The sequence below is a fragment of the Cydia amplana genome, chromosome 16 (genome assembly GCF_948474715.1).
Source record: "Cydia amplana chromosome 16, ilCydAmpl1.1, whole genome shotgun sequence".
NCBI lineage: Eukaryota > Metazoa > Arthropoda > Insecta > Lepidoptera > Tortricidae > Cydia > Cydia amplana.
In genome coordinates this window covers 6136719-6157141 of record NC_086084.1, presented here as the reverse complement: position 1 = coordinate 6157141, position 20423 = coordinate 6136719, and the positions used below count along the sequence as shown (strand labels likewise).

Below are 20423 nucleotides of genomic sequence, written 5' to 3'. Positions count from 1 at the left end.
AAAACGTTACCACTTTTGAGTATGACGACGGCCGCGGACGGCCAAGAGCGTATCACGGTAATTTTCAAATTGAAAAATATACACGGATTAGGACGAAAAGTATTAAAAGTAATTCAGTGAAGATGGTGTCTTGTAGTGTGCCGGATTTCAGTGTTACAGTGCCAAATAATCCAAGCAAATACTCATTTCAGAGGATTTATGATATTCCGAGCGAAATTTTCATGACGATATTTTGTCAAATTAACAGTGTAAAAAGTGTAAGAAGCCGGTTTATAAAGTTCATTATAAGTTTTTTTTCCTTTGTGTGCTAATATTTTATCATATTAGTCTATAATTTAAAATATTTTGTGTAAAAACATAACCTGTTACTTTACGCTAGGGCTTGACAAAATGTTCATATGACACTATCGATAACTTGTCGGTATATTAATAGCTATGTAATTATTTCTTCACAAGACATCATTAAGATATTAGCTTTTATAACCGACTTCAAATAATAACGATTGTTATACCTTTTTGAAGGTGCTCAAGTTTAGCGGTAAATTTAAACTTTACTTTCCAGCACAGTAAGAGTTACATTAAGATAAGTCTGCAACGATTTTGATAGCACACGCAGTGCAAGTGTTATTTATACGTCATAATGTCGTAGAATTTTAACGTTTAAAATAACACATTTGAAAAAGTAGTCGATAAAGCAATCGAACATCGACAGATTATTAATATGTTGTAACATGACATCACTATTTTTGATCTCACATAGACAATTTACGCACACACTTGCATTTCATTTTTGGTCGCACTTTTGAAGATTGACAGTTGTTCTAGTCATATTAATTCTATGAACGATACAATGGATTACATGTCTCACTGTCAAAAGTGACGTTTTTGTTTGAAGAAACTTTTTTACGCTTATTGACTTTTTTTTTCATTTCGACTACCGTAATTATACTCGTAGAAGTAAATTGCCAATGTATAAGTGTATAGCAACACGATGTGTAGGTACCTATCCGTTTGACCTTTCTTGATCTTATTGAAATTGATTAGGGACCGCTGCATGAGGGCGCGCCCATGAATCCTCTCTTACTTCAAGATGGACAAATTATACCATTATCTCGCACGTGAACAAGATGCCTTATTTTTTAGGCGTGACACATGTTCCAAGTAGGCACAGGAACCTAATAACATAGGTTTTAACGGTAACTTATTACGGTGTGTTTGATATATAGATGGTCAACCAAATCTTGTCAGTAGAAAAAGGCGCGAAATTCAAATTTTCTATGGGACGATATCCCTTCGCGCCTACATTTTTCAAATTTGCCGCCTTTTTCTACTGACAAGGTCTGGTTGACCAAGTTTAGGTATGCGTGGTGGGGGAAATACCTACATATAAGCGACGAAATCGCACAGGACCGTAAAAATGTGGGACGCGTGGGAAGAAATCTTCATATTACCTATTTAACAGCTGTGTCGTCAACCACACACGCCACGCCGCGTCGGAGCCACGCCGTTTTATCGACTAAATAACTAGTATTTAGTTTTAAGTTTATAAAATACATAATTATGTATGTTAGTCTGTAAGGTATTTGTAATATGGGCCTTGTTGCCTGAATTAAATTTCTAAATAAATAAATAAAATAGCTAATGTGGCCTAATATAGTGCCAGGGTGATGCCAGTCATGCAAATTGGACTAACATCTTTCGATTTGCATACTTCCAAAGAAAGAATATGAGAAATGAAAATAAATGTATGTATTAAAATACCTAACGTATAATTCTCGGTCATACAATATGATATTTTGAAAGAAGGGTTGTTGAAGAACTCTTAGTTGATATGTTTGGCAATTTCCACATAAGATACCTTATAAAACCAAACCAGCCGAAAAACTTTATTTACTCTCCATATATACCTACGCAATAATACAATATTACACAAGCCTATAAAGAGTACATAACCGTAACCACGTGACTAATGCTTATTGAATTTCGTAGGGTTGGCAATTTCATTACTTTCTATCTCTTTCATCCATGAGACTATAAATCGGTAGGTACTGCCGGCCTAGCCAAGGTGACAATCGCTATCGCTTCGACAACGAAATGCTTTGTGTCTCTCTATCACTCTTCCATATTAGTGTGACAGTGACAGTTGCGTTTCGTTCGCTACGGAGCGTAAGCGATTGGCACGTTTGCTACGTGGTCTGCCGGCCTAGCCAATGTGACAGTCGCAATCGCTTCGACAACGAAACGCTTTGTGTCTCTCTATCACTCTTCCATATTAGTGCGACAGTGACAGTTGCGTTTCGTTCGCTACGGAGCGTAAGCGATTGGCACGTTTGCTACGTGGTCTGCCGGCCTAGCCAATGTGACAGTCGCAATCGCTTCGACAACGAAACGCTCTGTGTCTCTCTATCAGTCTTCCATATTAGTGCGACAATGACAGTTGCGTTTCGATCGCTACGGAGCGTAAGCGATCGGCAATTCGGCACGTTGGCTACGCGGCCTGGCTCGTTACAGCCCTACGCTCTAAGATCGACAAAGCCATCCAGACATACGATTGCCTACAAATTGGGCTTCCCTATTTACTGCCGTACTCGAACTTCAAGAAGTTCAAGATATTCACAAGAGACGACACGTATTAGATCTATTCTAGATACGTTATAGTTTAGATTTCAACTAGTTCGCTTTTGAAGCGCAATTCGGGCAACCATGTCACTTTTACGTTAGATATAATTAGATATCTAATAGATGTGAATTGGATCTCTAAGCCATATCTTGTGGAAATCGTTCAAGAGTATCTCCAGAATCGCGCAAATGTCAAATTTGACAGGTTAGATCTTAAACATATCGTTATCGTATCTTAATGATGTCTAAAAGATATCTTATAGATGTCTATTTCAAATTCCGAATCGGGCCCATAGACTCATTGGACGACGGTTGTTTAGTTTAGCAGTTTTACAAGTAAGTAGGTACCTACTCAAGTAAGCATGTAATAACAGCGTATTCTACTTTAAACTATTGTGAGACATACTAACATTGAATAATTTTACGGTTTAGACGCACTTGTTTTAAGTCACTCGCGCGACATGTTTCGGAGAGCCTGGGTCTCCTTTCTCAAGCACTAACAGTGCGAGCAGCGTTCACAAACAAGTGAGTCTAAACCGTAAAATTATTCAATAACAACGTATTGTTTTGTATGCAATTTGAAATTGCAAACATACTTACCTTTTGGGGAACAAATCAAATTATTTTATCAAATATTTTGATTTGTGTTTTTTTAAGTAGTCACATTAGTATACCTATATCACTATTTCTACATAGTATAAAACAAAGTTGCTTCCCGCTGTCTGTCTGTCTGTCTGTATGCTTAGATCTTTAAAAGTACGCAACGGATTTTGATGCGGTTTTTTTTAATAGATAGAGCTATTCAAGAGGAAGGTTTATCTATAATTTGTTAACCCGTGCGAAGCCGGGGCGGGTCGCTGGTATTATATATAATAGACCGAATCCGGCCTCCGCTACTGGAGGGCTAAGTCACTTTTTCTTTAGTAGGTATATGACATCTATTTTAACTATGCCAAGCTTTACTAACCATTGATTGTGTATAACAGAGTAGAATCGCCCGGAGATTGTATTGAACCGCATGTTATTTAATATACATACCCGTTTATATAGCAAGATCCCTTTATGTTATTATCTGCAAATCACAGTTAGATTAGCAAATCGATCGGACAACTTAGTAAATGGATTTAATCTGCATCGCTCTTTAGCCCGATTCAGATTTAACAACTTGTTTATGGTTTGGATACGACCTTGACGATCGTGTTGGTGATTGGCTCGCGTGTCATGCACGACTTTCACTTCATTTCGCGTGCACCAATCAGCGTTAGCGATCTTCAATGTAATGATATCAAAATAAGATCATAACCGTAATAAGTTGTTTTATCTGAATCGAGCTCCCATAAGTCAAGTGGATATAATAATTAAGCCGCGTCCATATTTGATCAGCAGAGCTGTGTCTTTCGCGTAAAATGTATACATAATGAATGAATACGTCCAACACGTGTCGAGTATTAACATAGTAATAAATAGTACCTACATAGATCTTGGCGTTTATGAAAACTTAACAATTCGTTACATTAATTTACGTACCAAGACCATTTGTTCAAGAAGTAACTATACTACTACATACTATGTATAATTTTGCTTAAACACACTACAGATATCTATATTTTCTCGCATCCAAATATACCTCAACCTCTCTACACCTCAGACGATAATTTTTTGTGTAATTTGGTGTATTTATTCGTATACTTAGTATTGGAATACCAGTTTATGTAGTTTAAATGTAAGAGGTCTAAGTAGACGCTCGAGTATGGCGTGCAGCGGGGCGGGGCGTGCGGCGTGCATGTTAAACAAATGCAAACGTATAGGAGCGGCCTTAGTGCACGCTGCTCACATCACTTTTGAGCCCGACGCTACGCTGCACGCCTCGCCGAACGCTCCGCTTCGAGCGTCCACTCAGGCCTTACACTAAGACATAACATAGATATTATATTAGGTATTTCGCTTTGTAGTAGCTGCAAATCAACAGGTAGGTATTACATACCAATTTAAAGTTGCACCATTTTGGCCATTATTTTGGTACTATAACACGACTGCTTTAAAATTACCTCTGACGTGTCGAGGAGTGCGCGGGTTTTTAACTACCCACACTTCCCTACTTAATTAAACGCGATGAAGTTCCGTTTCAATAAATAATAATTCACCTACGCGTACAAATAATGCTATCAAATTAGATTAAGCTGCCAAATTCGAGACATGATTTATACTTAGGCTTTATACCTCTTCTACTACGAGAATGAATCACTCTGCTTGTACGATTGCTTCTACGACTTTTCATAGACTATTGAAAACAGGCAAACACTACTTATTGATGGGTGGCATATACATATATAAATATATGTACAGAAAATTATTTTTCTGTCACCCACACTACATAAAGCTAAAGCAGTAAAGTTCCCCGTCGTCGTAAACCGAAACCTAGACAATCTAAGACTAATTTCTGTTTTTAAGTTTACTTGTTTGCTATCTTTATAGCTGGGACCATAAAACTGAAATTAACCGCACAAACAGCTGTTGTGTTGCTAACGATGTAATGAAGGGTGTTTAACTATTATTAAACTAGCTGACCCGGCGAAATTATTTGTTTTTTTTTCTGATATTTTTCTATTCGTGATGTAGACGAATCTAACAAATCAGAGATCATTAAAAGCCGTCTTGAGTTATAAATTATCCAACTAAGGATTAGTTATACAATTACAGTTTATTTTATTTGTTTCACCACAATGAAAATTGTCGCCTGGCATTGACAATTTACCAAAACAAATCAACAAAAGTATAGCTGGTCAAACCAATTTGTCAGTAAATAAGAACCAATAAAGTTTACTTATCCTTTTCTTTTGGGTGCTAGTACTAGTGTAAGACAAAGATAGTATGATTCTCTGTGTCTATTTTTGAAATGAGACAGTCCTTTGACAAACTATACATAATATCAATCGTCCGTCGGTCTGAACAGCCAACTGAAAAAATATCTTGCATTAAACTTAACTTAATTCCCACGGACATTGCATTCCCACAGACATTGCATCAAAACTACGTAATTTCGCAGAACATCTACATTAAGTTGAAGAGTTTGCAGTTTCCCCTCACTGACCTTTGTAAAACACATTCGATAAATGCGTACATCATGTCTCAGCAAAACTTATCTGCGGATCGCGAATGATATAAAGAGTGCGGTTCCGCGGGTTAGAGAACAACTCCTATTTATTACGGCCGCCCGCGGAATACCAGATGAAGCGGATAGATGCCCGTATTCTAAACAGAGGATATCATAATACGTTACGTGTATCCGGAAATGAAAGTGATGAATTAGGGCTTAGAGCTTAGCGTAGGTACACGTGTGAGGTAAGACTGATTACGTAGCAATGTGTGATAGAATTTTCAAGTGCGTTAATAACAACACGCATAATCTCTTAAACTATATAGGTTGATGCTACAGGAAATATCCAAGGCAATTCCGATGTCTGAACTGATTGCAATACATAGCTGTGCTGCAATACTGTCGCAATAAGACTGACCCCCTCAGTTTGTTGTTTACAATATCACACTGCCAAATACTCAGTGACAGTTCATAAAGACAAACTAACTTTGAAAAAAAATATATAGGGCTAGACTGAAAACGTTTACTAGCGACCTGCCTCGACATCGCACGGGTATTAACACAAAACCTTCATAAATTATATGCATAAACCTTCCTCAAGAATCTCTCTATTTTTATGTAAAAACCGCATGAAAATCCGTTCAGGAGTTTTTAAGTTTATTGCGAACCTGTACGGATATGATGGTCGTTCTTGTCTACGTGACAGCGTGATAAAACGGTGTCCGTCACTTTCTTTCCCACGGTGTTAAACAGTGACAGTTATTTTATCACGTGGATAAAGATGGATAAAGCTATCCATAATAGGCTGGCAGACAAAGACATAATAGGTGACTTTGTTTTATAAGGTGTAGTAATGAATTACTAGTTTACCTTTAGACTACCTACTCGACAAAATCGAAAAAATACTACTATCGTAGAACGCGTTAATTCATTGAAGATTCGGGTCTGAAATTCAGCGAGATACAATTATAGCTTTATCGTTACACTCCAAATATGTTATGTATGTTAACATCGGTAAGTCATAATGACATATTAGGTTATCACGCAGAACAATGTGTTTACAACAACTAATGTGCCCTTTGAAATCGCAAACAACGTCATTATTCCTGTACTTCATTTGAATTTGAAACGTAGTATCTTCAACGCCCGAAAATACAAATTAGGCACTTATTAGGCGTATTACATTACACGGCCCTGTTGTAATTCTGTACGTATTTGTAACATTAATTCCCAACTGTTTACCCTGGCAATTAATGTCTAACATAATGAGTTAAGATAAGGCGGAGAATCTCGCAAATGCCCTGGGATATTGTTCACAGTGTACGTTTATATACCTGTTACTGCTATTATATCCTATTGTATACATGGTGGGCCTGAATAACAGCACCAAATTTAACGACACCTTGTATCTCTGACGATATAACGAGTTAAAAATAGTTGTATTACCATAGTCCTACTTTAGTACTTAAGTCTTTCCGAATAAAATAATTTAATTTCGTTACAGGTTTTTTGTAAACATCACCTGAGTCGCGCTAACAGCGAGTAGCTATTATATTCAATATGTTAGGATTATTTTAACTAGAGAATTTTCAACTTTTTATTTTAGTAAACAAGGAATATCTCAGAAGCTGAGCCTAAATTTCGTCTATAACAACGTTTTTTTAAACTCTTATTAAGCATCAAATTGGATCTAGGTTAAAGTTTGTCGTGTTATTTGGGCCCAACCTGTATATAACGGACTGTAATTTTCTAACCGAAGCGTAGTGGACTGTGAAATTGGATATGATTTGTAGTTCGACGCGTTTATGCAGTAATATTCACAATAACAATATCTACGTTAAATATTTAGTTATAGCGCTTTGTTGCTACGAATATTAAACCGAAGATAATCAAGGCCTTATGGTAGATGGTAGTTTAATAGTAATAGTTATAGCAAGAACCCTATTTTGTCATTACGTTGACTCCATTGGCTTTATATAATAGTCTGGGTAACGATAATACGGGCTATCGGGTTATCCTATATTAATTAATAATATTAACTTTATTGTATCGAATTTCGGAATTTAATGAAAATAGAACCGGTCTTTACTCTCTCATCTCGAAAGTTATTTCGTCACTAAACTTTCGTACCTATACAAAAAACCCGTAAATCCGTGAGTGACCCGTTTTAATATGTTTAATTTATGAATAGGTAACCTTTGGTTTAACTAAATCTTAGCCATTGATATTTTTCATGTTTTATGCAACTTGATACATGTACTTATAATGTTAAACACTGAATGGGCGAGTAGTGGTGGGTGTAATACCAGGCGTGTCTCACTCCGCGATTTCGTCGCTTTGCTACAGGTAGCTAAAAGTACATCCGTTCGGCCCCAATTTTGGGGAAAGCCATAAGCCGCGCGTGGCGCTGTCGCCACCTAGCGGCTATATATGTGCTAATCGTAACAGACGCGTTTTGTTAGAGAGTGAGTCTTCTGTACTTAGTACTATTATTTATTCTGTGGTAATACCGTGTTTTGATTTGGAGCGTGCCCTGTCACGTTCCCGGGCGGAGTGGCCGCTCCGCCATCTTGAAACGTGACGCCGAGCACTCGTTGACGCTTCCCCATTTAAATTCGCCCTCTTTATTCACCAGCTATTTTATTTAAGAAACGGCGGATCTAATTTATTGGAGGACCTATTGTTGGTGCATTGTAATGGACGCGGCGTATATTTTTTTGTTCAACATTAACGAGGAACAAGGGCGGGTAAGAAATTCTGCGAAAGCTTCAATTGCATTTTTCACACGGCTGCCTCTAGCTCGTTTACAATTTTATTACGGGAAAAGAAAGCGAGGAATTTTGTGACTTTTTAACTGAGTTAAGGACTTGTCTGTCGCGTGCGGACGATGTTTTGTTCGTTTGTACACATTAAACCCGTTCTAGCTTTAGTTTTAAGCTTTTAATTCACACCACTGATTCCATTTCAACAAGGCTGCTGTGGATATTTGAGTGGGTAGTGGGTAAGTTATAATCTTGGACATATTTGCTACTCTCATGTGCAAGTGTTATACTTACTCGTTTTACGAATTACAAATTTACACTGATTTTCTCGAGTCCCTTTCCCAATATGAAACAAAAGATAAGTAGTCCATCTGTCTACCGTCACTCAAAGCATATTTCCCTCTAAACAAAACGTTCTTTTCTATTCCAAAAGCGCTACTCATCACGGCAGACAGGGGAAGGGTGAGCCGAATTGATAATAAATTCCAGTCAAGAGAGGTGATTTACCGACCCTGGAGTCAGATTATTTTCCTAGGTATGACTTACTGTTGTTTAATTATGTCCCTTTGTTTCAGGACAACAATGGCTGGCTCTTGGAAAAACAACTCGCAAAGATTGGCCGGTCTGGGCAGTCTAAGTGCGGTGTAAAGATAGCAATCTGGCTGTATATAAAAGCACTAGACTAGAAGATTAGGCACGCAGACATCTCATGTCGTAAGTCAAAAAAAAATTCAAAGCAAAATAAATACCTATACTTATAATAAGTGCATTAAATATAGGTCATCTCAAAATGTGTCATTTTCATGGATAGATTGTGAACTCTGTTAGCCGAGCGTTAAGGCGAGTGGCTTCCAAACCCAAAATAATGGGTCAAACCCCGACCCTTTCCAGTGAGGTTCTCGGCACTTATATACGAAATATCAAATATTTAGCAGGTTGGTCTTTGGTGATGGAAAACTTCATGTCATGAGAAAACCGGACTAAACCCAATAAAAAAGAAAAAAAAAATTAAACTGTTTATTTCAGTAAAAAGACATTGTATTACTTACTAAACTTAACTACTAATCTTAACTTAAAAAGATTTTTGAGTTAAGGAGTCTTAAATTATTTACAAATTCATTTTTAATGGTTAGGTACATATATTAGGTAGGTATTTATTTTATTTTATTTTATTCATTTTAGGGATAACAAACAACTATACAATATAATGTTACATTTAGTGTTACAAATTAAGATTAACTTAATGCATAGCCAACGACATTATCCACGAATTACTACAAATTATGCAATGGTTGGCACAGGTATGCACACCAGTTTCCCCTCTAAAAAGACCGCCCCGGTAAAAACTAGTGCCTGCTCCAATATTCGAAGTCAGGTTGTTTATTAGAAAAGCTCTGAGTTAATAAGGATGGACAAGGATGTATTTGAATTTAATAATAATAATATTAGTTTCCTCTGAATACCTACTAGGTAGGTATTTACGTAAGCTCTAAGTATGTAGGTACCACCTACTTAATATGCAACGTTCACAACAACGTTCGATACACGTAACCTAATAAATTAAATTACCTACACCCAATGACTATATCGATTACCGCGAACTGAATCTAATCAAGCGTATAAACTATAACCAACAACTTCATTTACTTACTAGTACATAAAACACACATCGCGTTCAGTTCATTAATTAACTTCGACCTGAATTTACTTTACTAATACAGATAAATGTTATTATCATATTTTATGGAGCAAGTTTGCGCTCGTAACTTAAGGAAACCGATATAAATGAGATGAATTCGAAAATGATCCGAGCCATTGTAGAAAGAGGCTCGCGGAAATTAGTTTTTCTTTCTAAAGAACGGTTTTAATGAAAGTGCTTATTTTCTGTACCAATTCCGAAATTAATTAACCCTTTTCCCTATAAAAATAGATTCAATTTCAGAGCGAGATTTTTTTGTGATCCTTACATACATTTTTCGTCCTCAACAAACTTCGGGTGTCGTGTCGTGTAGTGACACAAAATTTACGAGTAAAACCGTAAAATCGTTATAGTTAGTGACATCCAGTTTTGTTTGCAATAATGATGTGTGATTATTAACTCATTCAGTCATATTCATAGGTATCCCATAGCATAGATATTAAAAATGCATCGTAGTAAGGGCTAAGTATTATACGTCGTAACTTCGTAAGTAATTATCTATTCTATTATTCTACAGGCCAACAAATTTCGTTATTTTCTGATACAAAACGCTTCTTACTTTGCGAATATCGCTATCGAAATTGGCTCGTGACCAGACGTTTCCAGTGCAATGTGACAGAACATTATCAGTAAGTACTTACAGTAGGTACCTACATTTTTTATATTGGTGGGATGCAAATTTTGTCCATTGCATTTCAAATTCAGAATACACCTTCAGTTTATTTATTTATGTATATACCACCAAAAGAGGCCCTTTTGATCCCTTTTGTAATTTCTTGAAACCAATTCTCACAAATTCGATTAACTTTACATCTACAGGGCCTGAGAAAGGTGATTAATCTAGCTAGATCTATTTCTCAGGAAAACTATTTACCTATCCATGTTTAACATCCTAGTAATAAACGGGTTAAATGGGATACAAATATTTTTTTCGCAAAAGCATAACTACCTAATTCGATATCAAGTAAAGCTCGTCACCCAGATTTTTAATGATGAAACAGCTACAGGTGCCTGACGGAAAAGAATCAATTAAATTGCTGCGAACGTCATTAAATTCATCCAGTCCTCGACCCGGTTCCAATAGTTGTCGAAACCCCAATTTAACCGGTTGAAATCTTTTCCTTTCCTCCTATTCCCATGAGTCAGCCAGGCCTAATTGATAGCTTATCATTAGCTCGGCCTACACACTCACCCGTACGTAAGGGTTGTCATCGAAAGGTTTGGGCATAAAGTTGGATAGAACAGTAGATATAAAGCCCCCTCCAGACCTATGCGCGTGAATCGCGGCGCGAAGCCGCGATCGTTGTTTGCGAAAATCGACTCCACACTCGCGTTCGCGGCATCGCGCCGCGATTCACGCACGAGTGTGGAGGGAGCTTAACAAGGCTATAACGTCTTAGATAACTCACATTTCTTTAGATGATTCCATGAAGGCCAAATTTCTACTTGGTATATACAAGTTAAGAGTAAGGTAAATTAGTTAGCCATAAATATTTCGTTTACGTCTACGTTTCGAATACCCGGGTTAACAATAGCAAAACTACTTATTGGGGTAGGTTACATACCTAACGATAGGTAATTGATAACTCTTAGGAAAGTAAGTAAGTGACTTAGTCCCTTAAAAACTATTTCAATACGTCTTAAACGTTACAGGCTTTAGAAAATGTAGGTAGACGAAGTACTTTAGAAATTATTTAGCTCTTAAGCTTCCGAGCCGGAAGTCATGGTTCCAAGTTCCAACCCCGAGTCGTGCCAATTAAATGAAGGTTTTTAGGAAACACAGTGACAAAATCTTCATACACCGGCAAACAAATCTGTGTCTAACCTACACACTTATGATGTATAATCGCCTATTATATAACTAAAAGGGGCATATCTAGAAAGCAACATGCAACATTTCTAACTATTCTACGATCCGCTTCATAAACTTTCATTGCCGTTCTAATATTTGTAGAAGCCAACTCATGGTTGTTCCCCGAAAAACCTGCCTCACTATACACCCAGAGCTGAACACATTTCTAGCTTATACTGCGAATTAAGAGAAGTTTAGTTACAAGGAAACCCGTCTGATTCTCACAATGTTCACCTGTTCTGAGAATGACTTGAGCTAAACTTATTTAGAAAATAAATACCTGTTTTATTTTATCCAGTAGGTACACTAAAAGCGCAGAACGTTTTTCCTTTACATGTAAAAACCTAAAATGTATACATCATCATCATATGTATATTTGTACCTACGTATTAACATCTAAATCTAGATAGTATTATTATGTATACATACATACACACTATTTCTTTGTACAGCTTGAAAATTATTATTTTATAATTTCGCATAGTATTTTTAATATCTAGTTTTATACTTACGTATGTTTTTTTAAATAACTACATAATAGTTATGTTGCAAATGACTGTAACTATCCCTAGTTTTAAACAATTAGCGATTATAATATATCTTAAAATTTTCAAAGCCTTCTTTATTATTTGTTAAAGACATGTATGTTACTAGCCTAGTTTGTCATCAAATAAATACGTCTGTAAGCAACACCAGGCGTGTCTCACTCCGCGATTTCGTCGCTTTGCTACAGGTAGCTAAAGTACATCCGTTCGGCCCCAATTTTGGGGAAAGCCATAAGCCGCGCGTGGCGCTGTCGCCACCTAGCGGCCATATCTGTACTGATCGTAACAGACGCGTTTTGTTAGAGAGTGAGTCTTCTGTACTTAGTACTATTATTTATTCTGTGGCAACACCACAATTTTTTCATTAAAGTTAATATACTTTAGACTAACAGAAATATAATATAGTATACTTAGTAACTACTATTATAGTATACTTAGTATAGTATAAATAAGAAGTTTTTTTTTTCATTTTTCTTTTTTTTTAATATGTATATAAGTGTGTAATTATGTGTGTATGTGTCTACCAGATAACAGTTTTTATATCAGTTCCATGCAGGATGTCCTGTGCATTTTCTGTCTATTGAGCCGATAGCCGCGTTAAGTTTTATTTGTGTTAATTTAAGTTAATTAAAAGGTACTTTATAAAAAAAGTCTATCAATTCAAAAAAATCCTGACATTTTCGTGTTCCGTCCCTATTCCTGACTAGGGTTTGCTCCCGGTACTGAGTTTGTATGGCGAGAACCGGGAATTCCCGGGAATTCCCGGTTCTCGCCATACAAATTCAGTACCGGGAGCAAACCCTATTCCTGACAAAAGGCCAAAATTCCTGTCATCTGGTAACCCTAACTGTGACCCGCTGAAGGATAATTGGTCGGCATTAGCGATCTCGCCTGCCTCGGACGGTGACTTAGTACGCCAACTCAGCTTATTTTGGCGAAGGCGACTCATCAAAATTTGTTATAACGGCACTTGGGACGGACAACGTCGTTGTCAGTGTTGTCACCGCCACTTAGGGAACTTTGCGAAACTATTCGATAGGGCTTACCTAATATCGTTGAGTATTGTGGAAGGTGCTAAGTTTGGGGAAACTTGGATGCTTAAGGAGTATATGGTTCTATTATTATGTAAATGTACCTAGTAATTCAATATCTGGATGACGTGATCAGAAATTACTTTGGTACGGCCCAATTCGAACAATGGTTCTAAGAGATCATTGCGGTACGATAACGATCGGTCAGTGTCAAAAGTGAGGTTTTTATTTGAAGAAACGACAGTTTTAATACTGACCGATCGTTATATTCGTTATCTATTATCTCATTATAAAGCATTTTTTTATCTTTTTAACTGCAAGCACAATACATAATAAAATGTATACCTAAGTAGGTGCCTAACGTGAGATCTACGAACTGATCGTAGGTAGTAAGAACTAAATGAATTCATTTATAAAGTGGCCATGCAATTTAGCGACTGAGTGTACCTACTACTATCTATTCTCTGCGTACGCTTTCAGAAACCAAAAACGCTAAATATTATTAGCTTTTTTACATCTTTATAAAGGAAAAGCATATCGCACCGCAGTTAAAGTGTCTTCGGAAGGAAATTCCTCCGGAATCAAACAGTACGTGGCCATTGTGGGTGCAAAGTGTGAGGATCTCCCAGTCGGTGAGCGCAATGATAAGAAGCACGTGTTGAAAGCCCGTTTTCTCCGCTAGCGGTCGTTTGATTATTGGAAATTTGCCTTTGTCCGTGACATCGTCCGCACAGGTGTGTACTTTGTATTTATTTTCCTGAGAGCCAAAGCGACTCAAGTTTAGTCTATTAAGTTTCCGTTATTTATCCATTTAAAATTGGCATTTAGTATCAAAAAACTAGGGGCCCGATTCGGATTTTGTAATAGACATCTATTAGATTTCCGCGATTCTGGAGATACTCTTGAACGATTTCCACAAGATATTACTTAGAGATCTAATTCACATCTAATAGATATCTAACACGATCTATAGTAAAAGTGACATTGGTTGCCCGAATTGCGCTGCAAAAGAGAACTAGTTGAAATCTAAACTATAACGTATCTAGAATGGATCTAGTACGTGTCGTCTCTTGTGAATATCTTGAAGTATTCGAGGCAGTAGATCTTTTAGAGAAGTTCCAGTAAAATATTAAAATGCAAGAAACGTGGTTTTACTGTAAAATATATGATACTCGTAAGTATCAACATAGTCTAGTATACGCTGTAGATATTATCAGAAGTTGGGCAATAGACATATTATGAGCTTAATTCTAGTCGTTTTCCTAATTACTTTCATATTCAATATGCTGCCTGCGTGATGGGCACCTTGCCGAGGGGCCTAGGTTTAGAAGGCAGGTTTTAGGGCTTTTTTTATTTTATTAGGTTTAGTTTTAGTTATTTTATTTTATAAGGTACTTAACTATTAAGTTTGTATTATTTACGTTAAATAAACTATCTTACTTATTTTCAATATATGTAATGGTCGCTTTATTAGAATCAGGGATGTTGCGAACATCCGCATCCGCATCCGAAACCGCGGAACTTCCGCATTATTTTCAACATCCGCATCTGCATGCGCATCCGCATAAAATCGATGCGGAGCTTATGCGGATGCGGATGTCGAACAAGTCGGTACAGGAACGTCTTAACGGCGGCGTAAGTGCTAGGTAATTTCGTCATTACCTATAACGAAATCGTCTAGATCCAGAAAAGTCGGCCAAGTTACTGTTTATTAAATATAACGCACCTATATTCTTGCTCAAATACTAAACATTTCGTTTTTTTTTAATAAAAAAATACTAAAAATGTAATATTTGACGTTTTCTAAGTACCTAATCTTGACATCCGCATCCGCGGATGAGAGCCTTTAAATATCCGCATCCGCATCCGCATCCGCGGATATCAAAAAATCTGCATCCGCAACATCCCTGATTAGAATCAGAATTAGGTACGCCTTTCTGATATAAATAACATTCTTAGTATCCATTTGTTCCGCTTGTTGCTTGTACCAGTTATATCATTTTGAATTTCGGTCCCCAGGGTGTGTGGTGCTACTGATTAGCCCGTTTTCCAGATTAATGTTTCTTATTTGCTTAGGTCTTCGGATAATTTTATTTGTACTTCCAATGTCTGACGAGGTTAGACCCGTTCATATTTTATTAACAAATTCCCAGGTGACATTGTTTTAAAAATTGATATTTATGTCGTCCTATACTTGTTTGACGAATACTAAAAAAAGAAAGATGTACCTACATAATTGTGGATTGATGCTACATATGTACAAAATGGTTAATTTAGAAAGAAATTACATTCACACTCGTTTTACCTATACATATTATATATAATGGTTAATTTGAGTAAATCGTTCATTCATATTTTATGACACTAAACCCTCGCGTTTTGTAAGATAATTAATTTGTGTTAATGACACAAACGGGTCTACCGCGATATAATTTCATTGTTTTTAACACGAAATTGTTTTTGTTTGAAATTATATCGCGGTAGACCCGTTTGTGTAATTAAATATGCATTCATATTTTGTTTTAAAGAATAAATTATGAAACAAAAGTAAGTAAAAACTTAATGACGCGGGCACGTGGAAAGGAAAATTATGTGGTTATTTGTTTCATAAAACCTAGAGGAAAATCTGAGGGAAATAGGTATTTAGTGAAAATCCGTGCTCTCTTTTTTACGACTCTGTATTTTTCGGAGCGCCCCACGTTTGTTTATCTTCCATATTTCGCTTCCCAAACCACCCGCTTTGCACGGAGCGAATATCGTAACATTTTTTTATGTCCCACTATGATTTCTTGTAGTCGTATTTTGGAAAATGTGTCATAATATTACAGGTAGATACAAGGTATACGTCTTAGTGCTCGACTTGCTAATGCCCATTAACACGTTCAGTGCCAGGGCGAGCTACGCGCTACGAACGTAGCCGGTAACACGGGAAAACCGTTGTAGCGAAAAGCGCCTACAAACAGTGAACCCGCCTAGCGGGTCGCAGGCAGTGAATGTATTAAATGACACACTGCTGTCAACTTTATTGACAGTGAAAACAAGTTTATACACAGATAACATACATATATGCATTATACGGTCACGCTCTCGCCATTTAGAGCCCTAACTAAAATGGATGGAATGTCCAATTTAGCTATAACCCCATATTATACCATATCCTGCGCCCAGTAAAAGTACCACTACTAGTATTATGCTTTCCAAAACAAATAATAATGTAAAGTACTATGTTCAATGTATATAAAATAATACAAATATTAGATATAATTAACCAGCCGTTGGTGTAATTAATATCAAATGGAATATGTACCTACCCATAAAACTTACCTGTTGTGTGGATATTAACGTACCTAAGTAAAGGGTCTCTTAGTAACAGCCCATACTGGAGGCGCTGAATTAGCCTATCACGACTGAAATTGTAAAATCTTTCTAATAGCCGAGATCGGAATCGAACCGGCGTCTTCAGCTTACGCGGCTATCGGCATTACCTCTAGGCCATCCGGCCACGGTGGCACCCCTCCTCCATCCGAAATCATTCCATTATTGTTTAAAAAATGTCGGATACCCCGTTAGGCGATACCCTCGCTACGCGGCATACGCGGCGAGTGCACGTGAATGTCTACGCAGAGAACCGAAAGCATGCCGCGTATGCATTCGGTGTGTATTGGCCTTAAATCGAACACGCCTTCCCATGTTTTTATTTCTTCGCTCATGGCATCAAAATGTTCAGAATAAAACCCTACAATATCATAATAAACCCCTTTTCTATGGAGGCATCCACAAACAAACACATTTACGGCCGTAATAAAGACATCAACGCCTACTCTCTATATATAGGTAGGTACCTCGTTAACTGCCCTGCGAGAAAACATAGTTATGCCCGCCGTAATTCATACTTAGTTATGCTACGTAAAGTATAACTTATTATTACAGCTTAATTAAGGCTTAGGTATAAAGCCTCGAAGCTTAGGCCTGCTAATGAAAGAACGTAGTTACGAAGTCATGAACCTGGATTTAATAAAGTTATGTTCCATTTTCCCAACGTCACCAACGTTCTGTATTGGACAGCTGTTGGCACAAGATGACGATCGACTCACTTATTGCTTCATATAAAGATGAAATAATATTAATGTTTCAGGAATATCCTTTAAGATTTAATACATTTTTTGTTTATTTTTACTCAGTAAATTCACTGATATTGTAATACCATTTCAAACAAAACTAAATATATAATTCCATTCGTTATAAATGAGATATGTTTTGAAAGTAGACAGCCTGGAGCTATTTAACGAAACAGATGTTCTTAAACGGAACTCTCACACAGCCATATGGCTACAACATACGTGCATGCCTTATTTTAAACTTACCTATGACGCGCTGACACCGCCATCCGATTCAATCACAAAATACGCCGCTTATACATATCACAATCGTAGTAGCACATGGGATCTACGCGCGACCGTCAGCTGTTCGCCGTACGCACGCCGCCTGGGCAGCGTCCACTTTAAAGAACGAGAGTTCTAGGCGGGGGATTGGTATTTATCAATGATTTTAGGTTATATTTGCGTTCGGCGGGGCGTGTTACGTCATCGTTCGTCGAAGCGGGCGGCCCCGCCGCGCTTGCCGCCACACTAATCAGTAATCGTTGTCGGGAAGGGAGGCTGCGCTCCCGCCCGCGCCCCAGACCCCGCGCGTAGCCTACCATATAGGGGTGCAGATGCTGAAAAAGGTACAATTCGAGGAAAACGCTCAGGCTGGAACGTGCCTAAACAAATAAAAGCATTCGTTGACACCTGAATACGCGTAGCGTTTTGCGTATTGTATTTAGGGGATTCGACACTAAGTTTTGTATGAAAAAAATCAATGATTAGGTACCTACCCTCATGAAAAAACCGATACCAGAAAGTACGAATACAAGGAAATTGATATACTTACCTACATGTATTCTAGACCTGAAATATTACGTTCTCATCATACTTAATAAATTTAATGAAATTTTAAGTCATAACGTCAGTTAATGAAGCAGTATCAAGCTCAAACGTATTATCATACAATATTTCACTTACCTACCTAAATAATAATTAGGTCTATCATGTACCCATAATGGCAGTCATAAACTCGACTCACCCCCGTCTGTCTACACGAGCTTCATCACTTAATCTATGGCGGCTACAGGATCCGAATTTTCAGGGGTGACACACTCCCATTAAATATTCATTCTCGGATTGTAAATTAGTGAATTCTCACAGATAACAGGGTGCTGCGATAAGGGAAGTGGGGAATTAGCGGGTTAACCGACGGATTGGATTGTGGCAACCCTGGAACCGTGGGTACAGTTAGTGGCATAATAAGTTGGTACAATGAGTGACAAACTAAAGTTAGCAGGTTCAGTAGGAAAGTTTTTATATTTTTATATTTTACCTACTTAAACTGTCTTCATTTTATAAATAGAATGCGCCTTTGCATGCCAATTATCATTTTGTGAACAAATCAGGGTTAGTTGTGAAATTAATAACAGTTTTAGCGTACCTAATATGAAAAAGTCAATTAATTCTTTGCAATTTTCGAGAGCGAATGAATTGATGGTTTTTATTACAATATTTAAATTAAAGAGGCCATTTTTAAGTTATTTTATACATACGACGCATACGACATAAGACTATAAAGTAACAGTGGCCCATATACAGTGTGTGGCCTATAACGCGGGCGAAAAATTAAAACGTAGATTCTACTCCTCAAACTAGACAATGTTTGTTCAGCGACTTTTAAAAATAACTTGTGGTTTGTATTTTAAAACACTTTATCTACCCAAATATCATAAACCCTCCATGATGCGTCCAAGAACCACACATTATGACCACTATAAAAATATACTGTTTTGTTAGAACAAATTTCTTATCTGTAACAATGTTATTATTGCTAAATAATAACATCGATTTCGATAATATTATGCATTCAAATTTCGAACATCTTTGAAAAACAAAGAAATTTGATTTGACCTTTATTCTAATATCAGTCGAGATGACGTTTAGTTCGGAATGAATTGTTAATTTTCAAACAAATTTGACAAATGTCGCACGTAAGTAAGATATCGAACGATGATAGTTGGGGCCGACTCTAGTTTGTCTCTGAATTAAAAAAAAACTATGACAGCTGCCAGAAAACTTTTCAATACTGCCATTACAGGCTAAAATTTGTTTTGTTGCATAAAATTGTTCAATTTGTTGAATTTAAACCATAAAATGAGCGATCAAGATGATATAGATATTTCGGCGACGCCTCCTGATATCCGTGACAAAGCAACTAACGTTATAAATGAGTTATTACCAGCTAAGTCAAGGAAACAATACAAAGAAATATACTTCTGTCCGAGCTGGGCAAGTGAATTATAATATCTGCACCATCCAAACTGTAGGTAAATAATAATAATTGTTCTAAATCAATTTCTTCATTTTCGCATTTGTTTTCTGTTTTATTTTACTAATAATTATTGTTAGTGGCCCTGAACAACACCGCGATGCCGGTCATAATATGCGGCTCCTGAATGCATCATGAAGGCTTATGATATGTGGGTAGATAAAGTAGTGTATGTAACTGTACATAATTAGGCATTAAAACACTCGTGTGATCCTTTTAAGAAACTCACTTCGTTCGTTTCTTAAACCCACACTCGTGTTTAATGCCCTTAAACTACTATTAAAATTTAATCGAACACGCAATGTATTACGAAATTGATTATGCCTGTACGGTGACAAGACTGACGGGCAATGTCAATTAGACGGAATTTAAAGTACATTGAAAATATTATTTAGTTTGTTTGA

The 20423-nt window shown here is 37.0% G+C and overlaps 1 protein-coding gene across 1 annotated transcript in view; it reads right to left on the bottom strand.

The window, feature by feature from the left end:
- LOC134655422 (cell adhesion molecule Dscam2) overlaps positions 1-18348 on the bottom strand; it is a 239018-nt gene extending 220670 nt beyond the window's left edge. Inside the window, exon 1 of the mRNA XM_063510890.1 lies at positions 17970-18348. Within this exon, the coding sequence (XP_063366960.1) occupies positions 17970-17992 (23 nt within the window). The 5' untranslated portion in view covers positions 17993-18348. The remainder of the gene's footprint in view (positions 1-17969) is intronic.
- Between the last annotated feature and the right edge of the window lie 2075 nt (positions 18349-20423).